This window comes from Argiope bruennichi, chromosome 5 (genome assembly GCF_947563725.1).
Source record: "Argiope bruennichi chromosome 5, qqArgBrue1.1, whole genome shotgun sequence".
NCBI classification, from domain to species: Eukaryota; Metazoa; Arthropoda; class Arachnida; order Araneae; family Araneidae; genus Argiope; species Argiope bruennichi.
The window spans coordinates 92,444,165-92,459,593 of record NC_079155.1 but is presented as its reverse complement, the minus strand read 5'-3'; the positions used below and the strand labels follow the sequence as shown (position 1 = coordinate 92,459,593).

The 15,429-nt window shown below is 27.9% G+C and overlaps 1 protein-coding gene across 4 annotated transcripts in view; it reads left to right on the top strand.

Annotated features, from left to right (window-relative positions):
* The window catches only part of LOC129968187 (laminin subunit alpha-1-like), a 214,944-nt gene that overhangs the window by 118,860 nt on the left and 80,655 nt on the right, over positions 1-15,429 (top strand). For 3 of the 4 annotated variants that reach the window (XM_056082037.1, XM_056082038.1, XM_056082036.1), the window contains exon 1: positions 73-1,177. The exons of the other annotated variant lie outside the window; for it this stretch is intronic. In XM_056082037.1, the coding sequence (XP_055938012.1) occupies positions 1,015-1,177 (163 nt within the window). In that variant the 5' untranslated portion in view covers positions 73-1,014. Of the gene's footprint in view, positions 1-72; positions 1,178-15,429 lie in introns of those variants that run through there. 4 annotated transcript variants of the gene reach the window in all.

Genomic DNA, 15,429 nt, shown 5'->3' with positions numbered 1-15,429 from the left:
TTTCTACTCCCCACACCGTCGACCTTAACACTTGTTGCTCTTCTCCACTACTTCACAAGATGCTGAGTGTTGTGGAGCGTTGAAACTCGCTCCGGTCCATTCACAGATCTGTTCTCCCTTTGCGTTCCATGCTTCTAAGCGACCGGTGATTGCTCCAGTTCATTGTGTGTGGTCATTTGCCTTTCTAGTCAAGTAACCGCGTGCAGTGATAACCACAACTCTTTTAGTGCTGTTTTCACTAGATTTCTCTTAATCGGAAAATCGTCTGCTTTCAGAATTTATAACAACAAAAATTTTTTCGAATGGTTTGTGCGTGGCTGTTTGGTCGTATAACGAAGCACTAGCTAAAAAAAGTTATATTTTATTTTCATTTTTGTAAAGTTAAAAAAAAAAAAAAAAAAAAAAAGAAGTTAAATTTAGAATTTATATACGGATAGATGGCAGTCTTTCAGATTTAGCCTGGACTTTTCTTATAGGCGAAACATTTAAAGTGAAGTTTTCGAAGTAGAAGAAACTTAGTCTGCAATCTGGAATTACTCTCTATCGCTGATTTTTCCGGATCACATGTAACTATCTTTCTTCGTTTTCTTCTGGTCTCAGCGAAGTTCTTAATATACTTTCATTAAAGTTAATTCAATTAGTATTTTTTATTTTTGAAATACAGTGAACGTAGAAGGCATCTCGTTTTAACTGAATTATTCTTTCCTAGTAAAACGATAAATTTCTTCTGAGTGCTGAAAAATTGAATTTAAAAATTAATATAAAGAATGCCGGCAGATGATAAATCAGAAGGCCCATTTAAAACGTAAAATATTACATTGTAATCAGTTTTCTCTTAATAAAAAAATTATTTTTTGGAGAAAAAAAGTGCTTTGCCTATAGAACTGTGAATTAAATTAATTATGTGTGCTTATTTTGTGAACGATTCTGGATGTACGACATATTGGAGCTAATATTTATAGTAAAGCAATTATCGTCTGCGTCAGAACAATTCTAAAGAATAAATTCTAAGCAATGACATTAGATCAACGATGGACGATCACTTTCGTGATCATAACTATATGTTTAACTGTATCTGGAAGAATATCAAGGTGGAATGGACGAAGAAGTAATAGAACACATTACGATAATCGTTACTATTGGTTATTGGATTATGATTATGATCCCTTTGATCCAGGTAAGTTTATTTTCCTAACTTTTTCCAATATTTATATTTTTTTAAGTTTTGTCATTTCTAGGTTGGTTCCTAGTTTCCAAAAATAAATACTCGGAATATAACAAATTTTTTTCTCCTGTATTTAACTAAAAAAGCATTATTAGATAATTCGAAATAATTATTGGTAATAAGCATTGAATAATTTATTGGTAAATTTTTTGTTATGTTTGTTAGTTAAAAATATTTACAATTCAATGTCAATAATGCAGGATATTTTATACTTTTTGTTTGTTTGTTGATGCAACTGAAAAAATATTCCGTAGCATTGAACTTAATAAAAAAAATTATGAAAAATATTTTAAAATAATTATCAACTTATAAAAATTGGATTAAGATTATTAATCCGTACATTTAATTATAAAATTTCAACCTATGTATATAGAACTGATAAAAGAATTAAAGTGAAAATTATATGATTGTATTTTATTTTATTACAAAGCAATTATATTTTTATTTTAATAATTATTTCAACGTTATTAGATGATAGAAATATTTACAGTATTACAAATGCGTTAAAAGTTTAAAGGTACAATAAAAGGAAATAGCTGATAGTTTGTTTGATGTTTTGATTCAAATTTGAGAGTTTTATCAATAAAATGGATGTTTTGTATTGAAGGCATGGAAATAAGAATTTAATTTTAATTCTCTGAAAAATATTTATAGACACATAAATTTGAATTTTTATTAAAAATGTTTGTCTATTTTGAAAATGCAGGGATTATAAATTCATACTTTTGAATTCTTATTCATTTCTGGGATTTATAATATTTTTCCTTACCTTTTCCGAAAATTGACATGGTTCATTGGCATTTGAGTTTTCCTTCTGTTTTGAAGTTAAATTGAATTGTGGGAAATGATTAGTGAATTTCCTTTGATGAATTTTATAATTAGAAATAATAAATATTATTTTTTTATTTTGAAAATATCTTTAGTAAATATGATATCATCGTCGATTCTGCTCTAAGACGGTGAAGTTATTACTGCTACAAAAATAAGTACATTATATTTTTATTGATATGTATTGTGTTTATGAATTGCTCGATAAGACAATATCTTTACAGGAGTGCTTCTGGGTAAAAAATTTTTATAGAACATGAAATAAAATTTACTGCGTGGGTAACATATGTTAACTCTACTTTTTTTTATAAAGCCTAGTTATTGACATAAACGAATAAATAAAAATCTTATTTCATTAATATAGTTATTTTATATGCTATTATAAACGAAAAAAGTGTGCTCGCAAAATATCATTTAATGGTTTAGACATTTATTGAATAAAGATATTGCTATCCGATGCAAAAGTTACTCATAATATACAAACGCCTCAAGTATTCCAGAGATTTTAATTCAATCAATAGGATAATACTTTCCCGAAATGGAAGTTGCCATATAATTGTTATTTATTTACATCTGGCATTTATTGGACTAACAGTTGAATGTAAAATTTCAAATTTCAATGTTAAATTCATATTATTTGTTTAATCAGTATTATATCTAAAAGAATTATCAAATTTGAAATTATTTCACTACAAATTTTTATATATCTGTATTGAGTTTAAATTTCCCCTCAATTTAGAGTCTTACGCGACTTTTATGTTTGAAGTCGGTTTCTGGGTTTAATTAAAAATATATTAAGCTACAAATATCATTTTAAACATGTTTCTTTATATTTTATTCTTTTTTTTTTAAGTAAAAAAAGATTTGGGAAAACAAATAAATAAAATGAGAATAGTTGTCATTATATTTTATTTAGAGAAGTACATATGAAAATTATAAAATTTTCCGAAGTTAGTCAATTATTCAAGAATTAATTTTATGTTTAAATATAAATATTCTGAAATTCTACAGATTATTCTTTGTCTGAATGTTGAAAGTTGCCGAACCGGTTCGTTTCAAATAACAGATTTCTATTCCTTGATGATATGACAAGAAAAACTAAATATATTTCCTTAGATATTCTCATTTATTATTTTACTTAAAATATCAATATCCAAGTGTTGAATTTCATAGTATATAATAACATTTTTGAAATCAAAATATCAGTATCTAAGTAGAATTCTACACGTGCTTAATTTCAAACTATATAATAACATTTTTGAATTCTTGTATGTCATGGTAGAACTAAGTCAAAACTTACGCGTTAGGAATCTGGATGTTAATGAAAAGTAAAATGGCATAAAATTTATCATTATTACAAAATTATTTTAAAAAAATTAGAAGGCTACTTTAATAATGTGAAATTATAAAAAAAATATTTATTTATTTTAAGACTACTTTGAGAGGGGAAAAAACTCTTTATAAATCCTACGCAATTCTCAAGTAAATTTTGTGCATTTTTTTACTCAAGAGCAAGAGAGAGAGAGAGAGAGAGAGAAAAACACGTCGAGATCGTATTAAATGATAAAAGATGGCAGGCAGCTTTTTTCTTTTCATTTTTATTGGTCAAATATAGGCTAAATTTAAAGTGGGAATTGGCCAAGGCCATTTTTTTTCAATTCATTGTCTTAACGTAGTTGCACAACCTTCACATTCCTCAGCACCTGTGTTCACACTTGATGCAAATCTATCTCTCTAAACAAATCAATTTGAGATCTTTGCAGGTGTTCACATCTTTTTTTTTATTTTCTTTAAATTTTTTTTATTTGTTTTGTTTCCAATGATATTTATGAAAAATAAATTCCTTATCCTTAATATTAATGTTTTATGTTGGTTTTTCGTTGTGTGATAAAGAACAAAAATAAACGAACGCAGTCTAGAAAATTGAAAAATCATGTCGTTAACCCTTGGCGATTGAAGATCCATAATAAAGTGTATCATTCGAACACCTGCAGCTGAGAGGCTAGTTCAATAAAAAGAGAGAAACATAGAATAAAAACAAAACAAGTTTGGCGGGAAAGGGGTGGAAGTCCACTTTTTCATTCACTAGTGCACACCTACAGAATGCAGATGATGCTCTACAGAAGAGTTTTATGAGTCATCTAATAGCGGTCGTTAGAAAAAATAAAATAAAAAATAATGTTCTGTAGAAAATATTATTTTTATTCTCGTCTGATCTTTCTTATTTTATCTGTGACCTCACATGACGAGATGATGTCGGGTGTCAAAATCGGTGTTATTTCTTTGTTATTTTGTGTCATCAATGGCATTTCTTTGATGACTAAGGGATTTTTGATGTGTGGTTTATTGTGAGAGTGTGCGACTTCCTTATTAATGCGTATTGATGATAAAAGCAAAAAGGATTATGTGTTATGCAATCAATGAATATTCCTAAATATAAAGATGACATTTAAGAATGAATTGAATAAATGAAATACGAAGAGAATGTAATGATTATTCAGGTGTGTCTGGTTCCGTTTTCAAGATAATAATAAAGCTGTTTTAATATGATGTGTGTCCGTTTAAATATCCCTTTTTAGCGTTCTGTTATACGAAGTATACAAAGAGACACTAAAAAAAAATAAAAAAAAATCCAAGTTTAAGACCTCCTTAAAATCGGAAAGTCCATTTTTGTAATCATGTTTGTCTGTGAACACGTTAATTTAAAAACGGTTTGGACTAGACGAATTAAATTTGGCATTTGGTCATTATACAAAAACTGTAAATTTCTTTCAAATTTTAAATAAAATCAATTTATAATTAACTCGATAACTACATAATGAAGTAAACTAGATGGATAAAATTTACTACATAGATTTAACATCTAAAATGTAGATATGTGTCAAATTTGGAACCGAATCCGCCAAGGGTCCATTGTCTATCGTATTTATATTGAATTTTGAATGAAATCCAATATCAAAAATTTTAGCTGTCAGAGTATACAAGTGACCACAATAACTAGAAAACTTAAGGAGCTAGATGAATAAAATTTATTATATTGTTTCAGAATTTAAAAATGAAGTTTTAAATCAAATCCAAGCAGATTGACAGTATGTCGGTCTGTACATTCACATATATCGAAACGCAATAATTCTAAAGAACGCAACGACTTAGATAAATAAAATTTGATATGTGACTGTTATTTATTGTGTGACAAATTTTGAATTGAATCAGCCCGAAAAAAAGGCATTGAAAGTGCACGTATGGTTCATGGGGAACTAAAAATAAAAATATGAGCGTTCATGGTGTTAATAGTCTTATCTAAGATCCAATAAATTTAATACGGGAGATAACATCTTTATTAGCGAGTATGCGAAAGGGTCATTTTATACTGTCACGTAGAAAATTCAATTTTAGAAAGGAATAATGTTTATTTCAAAATGTAAATTAAAGAGAAAACAAAATTACTTGCATTCTCTTTTCAAAGAAAAAGATTATAATGAGATGCTTTCAAAGTTATTAAAAGCACGTTCTTAAATTTATACATAAGGTTGATGCAATTTTCTAAACCAGATAATGTTATACAATGTTGGCAATAAGCTTAAAGAAAACTAATTATATAAAGAAGCAGGAAATATTGTTCAATTTTCGCTTTTCAAAGTAAGGAATTAAAATAAATGGATTTTTTTTTATGTGTGGAATGTTATCAAAATTACAGAATCGTTTGAGCGTACAGACCCTGAAAAAGCAAAATTAAAATAAAAGCAAACGAATGAAATTATATAGAAAACTTAGCATGAAATAAACCATATTTCAGATGAATGTTTTTATGAAATTATTTATGAATAATTAAGATGATTAAAAAAAATTAGGAAAAAGTTATTTGCCTGAAAATAAAATTGCTTTTATTTGTTATTTTAAAAAAAACTTGAGGTTAATTAAAAAAAACAAAAAAACTTGAGGTTAATTAAAAAAAAACTTGAGGTTAATTAAAAAAAAACTTGAGGTTAATTAAAAAAAAAATCATTTTAAGATCGCTTGCATCATAAAATTTGGAAGTCTTTTGCTATAATTTTCATGGAAGCTGTGCGATTCGAAATAATATTTTCCGTTAATTTTGCTTAATTTTTTTAAAAATGAAAACGGGAATATCGACATAACTCTTGCATAATGGAAAATTAATGTTCGTATTCCTATGTTCTTTTTATAATTTCAAAAGCAAAAACTTATGCATTAATGGTATAATATACTAAAATTAAAAATGTAAATGATATGATATACGTCCAAAATTATGGCGGTTCTCGAAAAATTCGTGATATGAAATGATATAGCGAAGAATGAGGGTGCGCATGCTAATATGCGCATCTGCTTCGAAGAAACTAAATTTTATTTGTAGTTCGATTTTTTTCGTATTGAAAACCTCGATAGAAATTGGCTGGAAGAAGAGTCAGCCGTTTATCTCTGTTAAATTCTAATCAGTAGATAACTTTTCCTACTTTAAAAGCCTTACACATGTTATTTTCATTGTACTATGGTCTTCCAATTCTCTTTTTTCTGTTATTTCATCTAAAATTTGGGCTTAAATTCAAAAGGGAAAATGATTAAACTTCAACCATTAACCTGTTTGCTGAATTAAAACAAGCTGTTTATAAGAATAATAAATAAAATCGCTGAATCTTGGAATGTGTAGTGTAGTATCTAATATATTTCAAAATTTATTGTAATACCCTAAAGCTTATTTGTTCATTGATTCAATGGTCAATTTAAATTACTACAATAAGCAAGCGAAAGATATATATTTCTACATCCAGTTATGTTGTGAAAAATGTAGTAATATATTTTAAAATGTGCTAATTATATATATGCAAAAATTTAACCTTGCTTATTTTTGAAAATAATCTTATGAATCTCTAATTTCGAAGTTAAAAACGAATAAATAGTCAAAAATAAATAAAATAAAATAAATAAATAAATAATTTTTCTTTTTTTAAAGCCAAGCTTTGAAAAGAAACCGACTCGGCATGATCAATTATCGTACCTCGGGATAAACAATGGAAGAAATCAATACAAAATAATTGCGATAACAATAAAAATTATTTAAATTTCAGTCAACAAAAATAATTGAAGCAAATCTAAAATATTTTTAAAAAATTAATAAAATTAAAAAATAATAATATAATTACTATATAAAGTACTTTCGGTATATAGCTAGTTATTTGTGCTATAATTTTCCGAAAGAAAGAAAAATGTCAAATCTTAGTTTTTAAAAAATTCCCCTCAAAAATAACTCCGAGGTGTTCATTTCTATCCTAAAAAACACGTTTGAAACAAATTTCGTACCTCTGTGGTCAGCAGTCGTCTTTTTCAGCGCGAATGTACGCATGAAAATTAGCTTTGTTATAAGAGGTAATTTAAGAGGCCTTCATTTCGTTATTCATACATATCTATAGATTTCAAAAATGTAATTCTTTATAATTTTAATTATATAATAATCTCACTTTGAAGCAATACTAGAGCTATTTCTTGACGAATTTTGTGATTTTGAATTGCGATCGGATAATGTGGATGGTACATAGGCTGCCAACGCTCTTTATTTAATGCATTACATATTTCATCTAGCATTTTGTAATGTCCCCCCCCACTCTTAGTGTCTCTGCTGGGAGACGACAAATTTTGGTTATAAACTTAACTTTAAAAATTTCAGTTGACCTGACATTTCATCGAATGCATAAAAAATTTATTTTTTATTTTAGAACGTTGCTGATAGTCTAACGAATCCAACGACACTAAAATCATACATCAAGGTGATGCAAACGATTCAAAAAATGGCGCAACAAAAATGCATTTTGGCGTTTTAATATTGTAGGTGTTTTATTAACTTGTGCATTAAAATGCTTGATCTAAGAAATTCGATATAAGATAAGTGAAAGCATATTTCTGGAAATCAGACTTTATAACTAATTTTGGAAGAATTTTGTGAAAGATTTCAATTTATTTTTATAAAATTTTATTTAATTCTTTTATTATTTTACAATTTAATAAAAAATTAAATACGAATAAGAGTAGAAATTAGCATTTACACTCAAGCATCCGCTATTAACTTGCAAATTTTATAGATCTTGATTTGTTTCATACGCAGTGTTGAAAACAATTTTATATATTAACATACAAATAAAACTGAAATAATAACATAGTTTGAGTTCGACGAGAAGTTTAGTTGAAACTTTGTTCTGATTATAATAAAACATTTTGAATAATTGTTACGTATTTCAATAAAAATATAACCTCATATTTTCAGCCGTTATATATTTTTTTATTGAACATCAAATATTTTTTATTGGATTTTATCTAACACCTGGTGGATATGCCTACAATCTGACAGCGTCACTCTTTTTCTGATCAATACAACTTGTAAATCTGGGTTTTTGAATTCTTCATTATAGCTTTTTATGAGCTGAACTATGTAAACTGAAGATTAGTTTAATATTTCTGTAGTTTAATATTCGACTAATGTCGAAACTTTTGTTTAATATAAGGTTAAATTTATATCTAAAACTCTTCTGCTTTACTTAAAATTAAAAACACTTATTTGTAGATTTTTTCCATCTTAGAAAACTGTTTTGTTCCTTCACCGATGTAGTACTGTAGTGCTTGTTTATTTCAAAACACAAATTCTATTGAAAAATTGGCTTAGAAATGAAAGAAGGTACAGCCACAATTAGAAAAGAATTTGGTGCATTTTTTTTCAACGTTTTTTCTTTCCTATAAATAAAGCGCTCTTAATTTTGCAGCTTCGTTTTTGAGTGAAGCTCCAAAAATTCTGTTTATATAAATTTTAATGAAATGGAATGACTTTTCCCCAAATTAAGCAGTATTTCTTTATATTCACAGTTTGTTGTCACATAAAATTTTAAAGAATAAGCTTCATTTTTTTTTTTTTTTTACTTTCTCTTATACAAAGAATTTTGTACTCGTCAGAAAATTTGAACTCGAGATTTTGACGAATCTGCTCGTTTCAGACATATGAAAAACGCATTTTTGGAATTTGTTCTGAAATAATTCTTTAATATATTTTTATATTCAACATTTGTTATGTATTGGAATTGTTATGCATATTTTTCTAAACAATAATATGCGCAAATGATTAAGAACACTTGAGTTCAAGCACTCCGTTACTCTATAGCGCATCGATACATTTTGGAAATTATGTTCGTCTGTGTGTGAACACGATAGCTGAAAGACACTTTGAGCTAGATTGATGAAATTTTGCATTTGGTCACTATATCAAATTTGTAGAATGCAATTGAATTTTGATCGAAATCCATTTACAGGACGTTAGTTCGCCTGTTCTGTCTTGAAAATAAGTGAACACGGTATTTCTAAAGGAGCCAGATACCTATGCGTACATTGCATTCGAATTTTAGAAGTCACATTGTTTACTGGTATAAATATTTTAGTGCGCGTATTTATGAAATATGATTTTAATAAATAAAAGTTTTATAGAAACATTCTTTTATTTAGAAATTTTAAATTAAATTTAGGTTTTCTTATTTATATGAACTTTACCTTAAATGTCTATGCTTCTATTTATAATTTTTTTTAAGTCTATAGCTCAGTAACAGGAAAAAAATTTGTCGGATTTCTGCGATTGTCTTCGGTTTTGTTCATTATTATGTAAGTCGAGTTCCATTGGTTAAATCTATTGTAAGATAACAGATTTATCAGCTTATTCTAAACATAAATATATATTCTTTAAATGATAGGGATTTCCGCTTTTATCTCCTCACGTCTGTTCATGACTTTCAAATATTTAAACGGGCATTGCAAAATTACATTTTCATTGTCGAGATTGTGTCTGCCCATGATCATGCATGGTTATTAATCTTAACTAAAAGCATTTATGCAAAATGAGTGACAATTCCAAAATCTAATTGTCGCTGAATAAAATATATCCGATTCACATGACTTAACTGCCACAAGGGATGCGTAATTGTACATATAATCTAAATATAAATAGACTAGTCTTATACTGTTTTGTTTTGAATTATTCTTTTTGTTTCTGCAAGATGCGAAGTGGATTCTAAAATTAATTCAAATTGGCGAACGGTTCTTAAAATCTCACTTCGCGCTTCTCATGTGAGCTCGAATTTAGTCAATGCATATGATTTTAATACTTGGAAGTGATTCCTATGACTTGATGCTTTATCTGATATCCCTGCTCTCATTTCTCCTCCCGGAAACGTTGGAAAAAGGTATTTTGTTTAGTGAACTTGTACATTAGAATGGTGAGTAATCTTGTCTGATGATATTTCAAAAATATTTCAAATTTTTTTTTCTACATACCGTATTTTTAAACAGAATGGTGATAAATATTGCGGCTTTAGATGAAAATTTAATTATTATAAAATATAATTTATGGAGTAATATTCATGAAATTTTCTTGAAGCTTAACATGAATTTCAATTTTCCCTCCCCCTAGAACCGTGGGCTTGACACTGAACGCTACAGGTGCTCAGAATTTTATTTTTTAGAACCACCACACTTGAATGTTTTGTGCTTCGTAGGAAAGAGAAGCGAATATTCATTTTGGTCTTTATTTGGATCAATTGAAGTCAACATTTTGCACTGAACTGCAATTTTGATAATAAGGTCACTTACCAAATTTCATTTATCATAGAGGTTGCATTTTTGAGTTATGGTCATGACATGCATTCTAAAGTAGTGACCGTTTGACATTCTCGATAGATTTAGCTCAAAATCTTATAGTTTAAGTTCTAAAACTGTGTACCAAATTTTATTTATTTAAATCGTTGAGTGTTTCAGTTATCGCATTTACATGTATGTGAAAATACAAATCGACAGACAGACAACCTGTTAACGGATTTAATTCAAAATCTGATAAAAAAAATCTATAGATGCTAAATCTGTGTAACAATTTTTATCTATTTAACTATTTTGTAGCTATCCTGTTCCACTATATTCAAATTGACTGAATTCATGCGAATGCAATTCGTTTAAAATGTGCAGAAATCTACAAATTTAGTGCGTACGAAGACTACATACCGAATTTCATCCGTATAGCGTTTTTGAATTATCTTATTCACAGACAGAGAAGCAGTTGGATTGACAGACCGATAGATATAATTCTAAAAATGAGTTTTTCAGACTTAAGGAAGTCTGAAATATGGGGATTCGTAAAGCTCTTCAGTTCAAATTTTTTGACGATTACTTCCTATAGAAAAAAGTATTAAAAAAAAAAGCTTTTTTAAAAATTTTAAGATCATGTTAATTTTAGATATTTATCCTCTCAATCAATACGAATTCTAATAATAATGAATTATTTTATATTTGCAATAAAGAGTTATGGATTATTATCTTTGGAAAATGGATCTTAAAGGATTAATACTGACCATTACATACAAACAATTGAGCTATCATGACTTTCTAAAAATATTAATAAGTGATTAATGACTTTATAAATTTCTCTCATTTTTCTACAACGACGAGGTGCCAATTTTATTTTAAAAATCCATCAAAACTGTAGAAAGTTTTAAGAATTAGTTATTTATCTTGTAAACATTTTGTTTCTCTTTAGTGTGATAACTGCTCTTGCGTCTGAATTTTCGCTTATTTTTGGATATTTTATCTGAATTAAGGGAAAAAGCATTTCTTCTATTTTATTCTTAATTCCTTTTTTATTTATATAATTCGTTAGTGACCTTAGTCGCAATTGTAAAAGGGGTTTATATGACTTCATTTTAATCTTTTTGATAAAAAAATTAGTACTAAAATTGTATTGGCATTTTCCTTTCATAAATTTATCGAATTGCAAAGATAAAAAATGTAGGATACCGATTCAACTGCTATTCACTACCCCCAGACGATTATTAATAATTATGATTATTATAATAATTATTATAATAATTCCTATAACCATTAGCTCACGTTTCGAAATCAGATGCTATTATAACAAATAAAATTTTAAATTTAATTTTAAAAACCATACATGAGAAGTGCCGTTAATTGGATGGGAAATCCAATGAGTTGAGAGAAATTTAGAGCATTGTCGTTGGATGTGTCTAAATTTAAAGACGTATATAGATTTACAGAATTAAAAAAAATAATAATTTAAAGGCATTTTTTTATGGTATTAGAAAATAATTGGGACATTCAAATACGCTTTAAGCAGTCGTTTTGTACACATTGTATTCAAATGATGAAACTTCTCTATGACTATTTTCAGTTATAATTTTCTTTACTGTTTTAGAATTGTAACGGTATCACGTGAAACTGACTTAAGAACATTTTATTAAAAATAAAAGTAGACTCAAAGTTAAAATGTTTAAGTAATTAAATTAGAGCCCCATACGAACCGCGTGATCATGAATTGGCTTTATCTTTCTTATTATCATCTTATTATTCATTTCTCTTTCTCTCTCTCTCTTTTTGGTCGGCAGTTAATTGCAGTTAGAATGAAAGAACGAAACGATACTTTCATAATTTTGATAAATATTAATTTACTCTCTCGATTAATTATAGTTTGTTTGTATATTAACTCATTTATCTCTATATTATATGTTGCCGTTTTATTAATGCTTTATAATATCATCACAGTAAATTAGTTCTGTGCACCTGAAATTGTTGAGATTGCATTTGATATAATCAGTAACTTTTAAATGCGATTAGTACTTACTCAGATATCTATTTGTGAGAAAGTAAAAAAAATAAGTACTCTTCACATTATTTTAAGTTATTATCCCGTTCTATTTTATTTCAGAAAAAAATTTAGAAACAAGCATGTTTTAGTTTTCGTAGTTGAAATGCGCATAATGTCATCAATAGGAATTTCAACATGTATTATAAATAGAGTTTATTTTTCTTATCTCATGATGTCGCATGCGAATTCTCACACTTTCTCTGTCTGTTTATACTAAGATTTTATTAAATGCCTCTGTATCAGAATTAAGCCTTGCAGGAGTTTTTAGGCTTAAGCCCGCCCTTTTTTCGCTCCAATTTTCAAAACGAATTTTTCCAATTTTTTTTCAGAAAATAAAGCAGTATATATTTTTTTAAATCATGAAATAATGCAAAGTGAATTTTGCAAAAGTGTTTAATTAAAAATATTGATAAATTAATGTTAAAAAATTTAAACAATTTCATTTTAATTTGAATAGCTTCGAATGCACGGTGCCTCTATACTATATATATATATATATATATATATATATATATATATATATATATATAAAAGAAAAGAAAAGATAAGATTATCCTTAAAGTGGTAGGAAAAAATAACTCGAGTCCTAGGGTTCCTTAGGCAATTGTCTACTTCGCTTATTTGATAATACGGCCCTACGGGTAATACGGAGCATATAAAATAAGTGAATATACATATTAACTTTCAATTTCCAAGTTTGGGGATATTCTGTGGTGAAAGAAAGAAAGTTAGACTATATGATCAGATTTTCATATCTTTTTTAAGACATGAAAATTCGATCAGGATTTCATATATTTCCTGTATCATTTGACCAGGATTTCATGTTTTTTCGAAACCATATGACATGATTTAATATCTTTTTCATCCGTAGAAACGAAAACATTCATATTTGAAATATAATGGAAACAGTTTATATATTTTTTTAATGAAAAGGTGATTCTTTTATTTTATTTTTAGCACCAATTCAAATAATGCAGCAAACTCATTATTATTTTTTTTTACTGAATTTGGTTTAACTATATTTACGTCTCATTTCAAAACAATACGAGGGCTATTTTGGGAACAGACCACGTAATTTTGGACGGTGGTTAGATGAAGATGATGACATTTGATCTGGCACCCTCTCTCCAATGCACTTCTGCACCACACCAGCTGGGAGATATTTGATTCCGACATATTGAAGTGCACCCCGCCCGTTGCACAGCGTTTTTCGGTGGAATCGAATTTGGAAGTTGATACTTCCAATACGGTAGTCGGAACCTTGCTATCGCGACTCTTTTATGACTGGATGGGTTTGAGCATATGGGAACGTGTGAAACTGATTTCAGAAAAAGTTGAGTTCCATTGCAACATAACTCTTGCTTTCTGATGTAAATCTTATTTTTGCTTTAATGATTGATATGCCAATTTTTTTTTGTTGATTTGTTATTGTATGCCAATTTTTGCCACTTTTCAAATCAAAAGCCACTTTTTGATATTTTTGTTCATGTTTGGAATGCACTTAATCAAAATAAAAGTTATATTGAAAATCTGTATATTTAGAATAAATAAGGAAGGGGAAAAAAACAGTCTCTGAGCCCCAACTACCATATCAATTTCGCCAATTTTTATTTCATACAAAAATTTAGTACTTTTAGATACGTCAACAATAATCGCCTGATCCCGCCATCCCTTCTGTTTCGAGAAATATCTTAAAAACTTTACTTCACTATACATTTTGTATAGAAAAATACAGCTAACCAATCAGATTGTTTTTTGTGCAAGTATAATTCAAAAAAGTACTTTCATTTGGCGATATAAAATGCAATTGATCGAAATTGTTTGATATTAATAAACTAATATTATTAATGCAAATGGGTCAGAATTGATCGTTGAAAGCAGTTTGTAGTTATGCAGTATTATTCAAATACACGGAGCAGAGGTTTTTTTTTAAAAAAATTATAATGAACCGTAGGTACACAGAGACGGATACGATACATTACTAGATAGAGGAATGTTCAAAGTTAACAATACAATAAATAAACAAAATAACACGATGGTGTATTTACGAGAAAACGAACATGACTCAAGAAACATTTTATCTGCTGAAGATGCAAAAAGTGTATCCATTGTTGCATGCCTGTGAGAACTTCGTTGTAAATTCATTAAAGAGCCACCTCATCATAAATAGAATTACAGTGTCTAAAAGAAATTCATTGGAAATGATTTCATGTGCAAAAGGAAATGCAGTAGTCATTCTTTCAGTCAAATGAAAATATTGAGCGTATTCGAATTGCTTTCGATCATAACTTTAGGAAATCTGCAATCAGAAAGCATGGAATTTCGCATCAGCTGCTTGGCATGTATTTAAAACTGTGGCAAGTCCACTCTTTACTTTGTACAAGATCGAATTTTTACAGCAGTGAGTTCTATAACCAAGAATTATTTACTTCACGATTGTACATTCGATTCGAATGTTGTCGCACAATAAATAGCTATACTGAATGCATACAATAAAAAGATCTTTCCTCTATTCAATGATGTATCATATGTATGTCCACTGTCGTTCATTGGAAATAAATATTTTAAATCTGTTACTTTTTTTTTCTTTCTTAATAGTTCTCTATTATATCTAGCATTAATCTTTTCATCACTTTCAAAAATAAGTGTTTAGCCTAGAAGTAGTTTTTAAAATTTTATG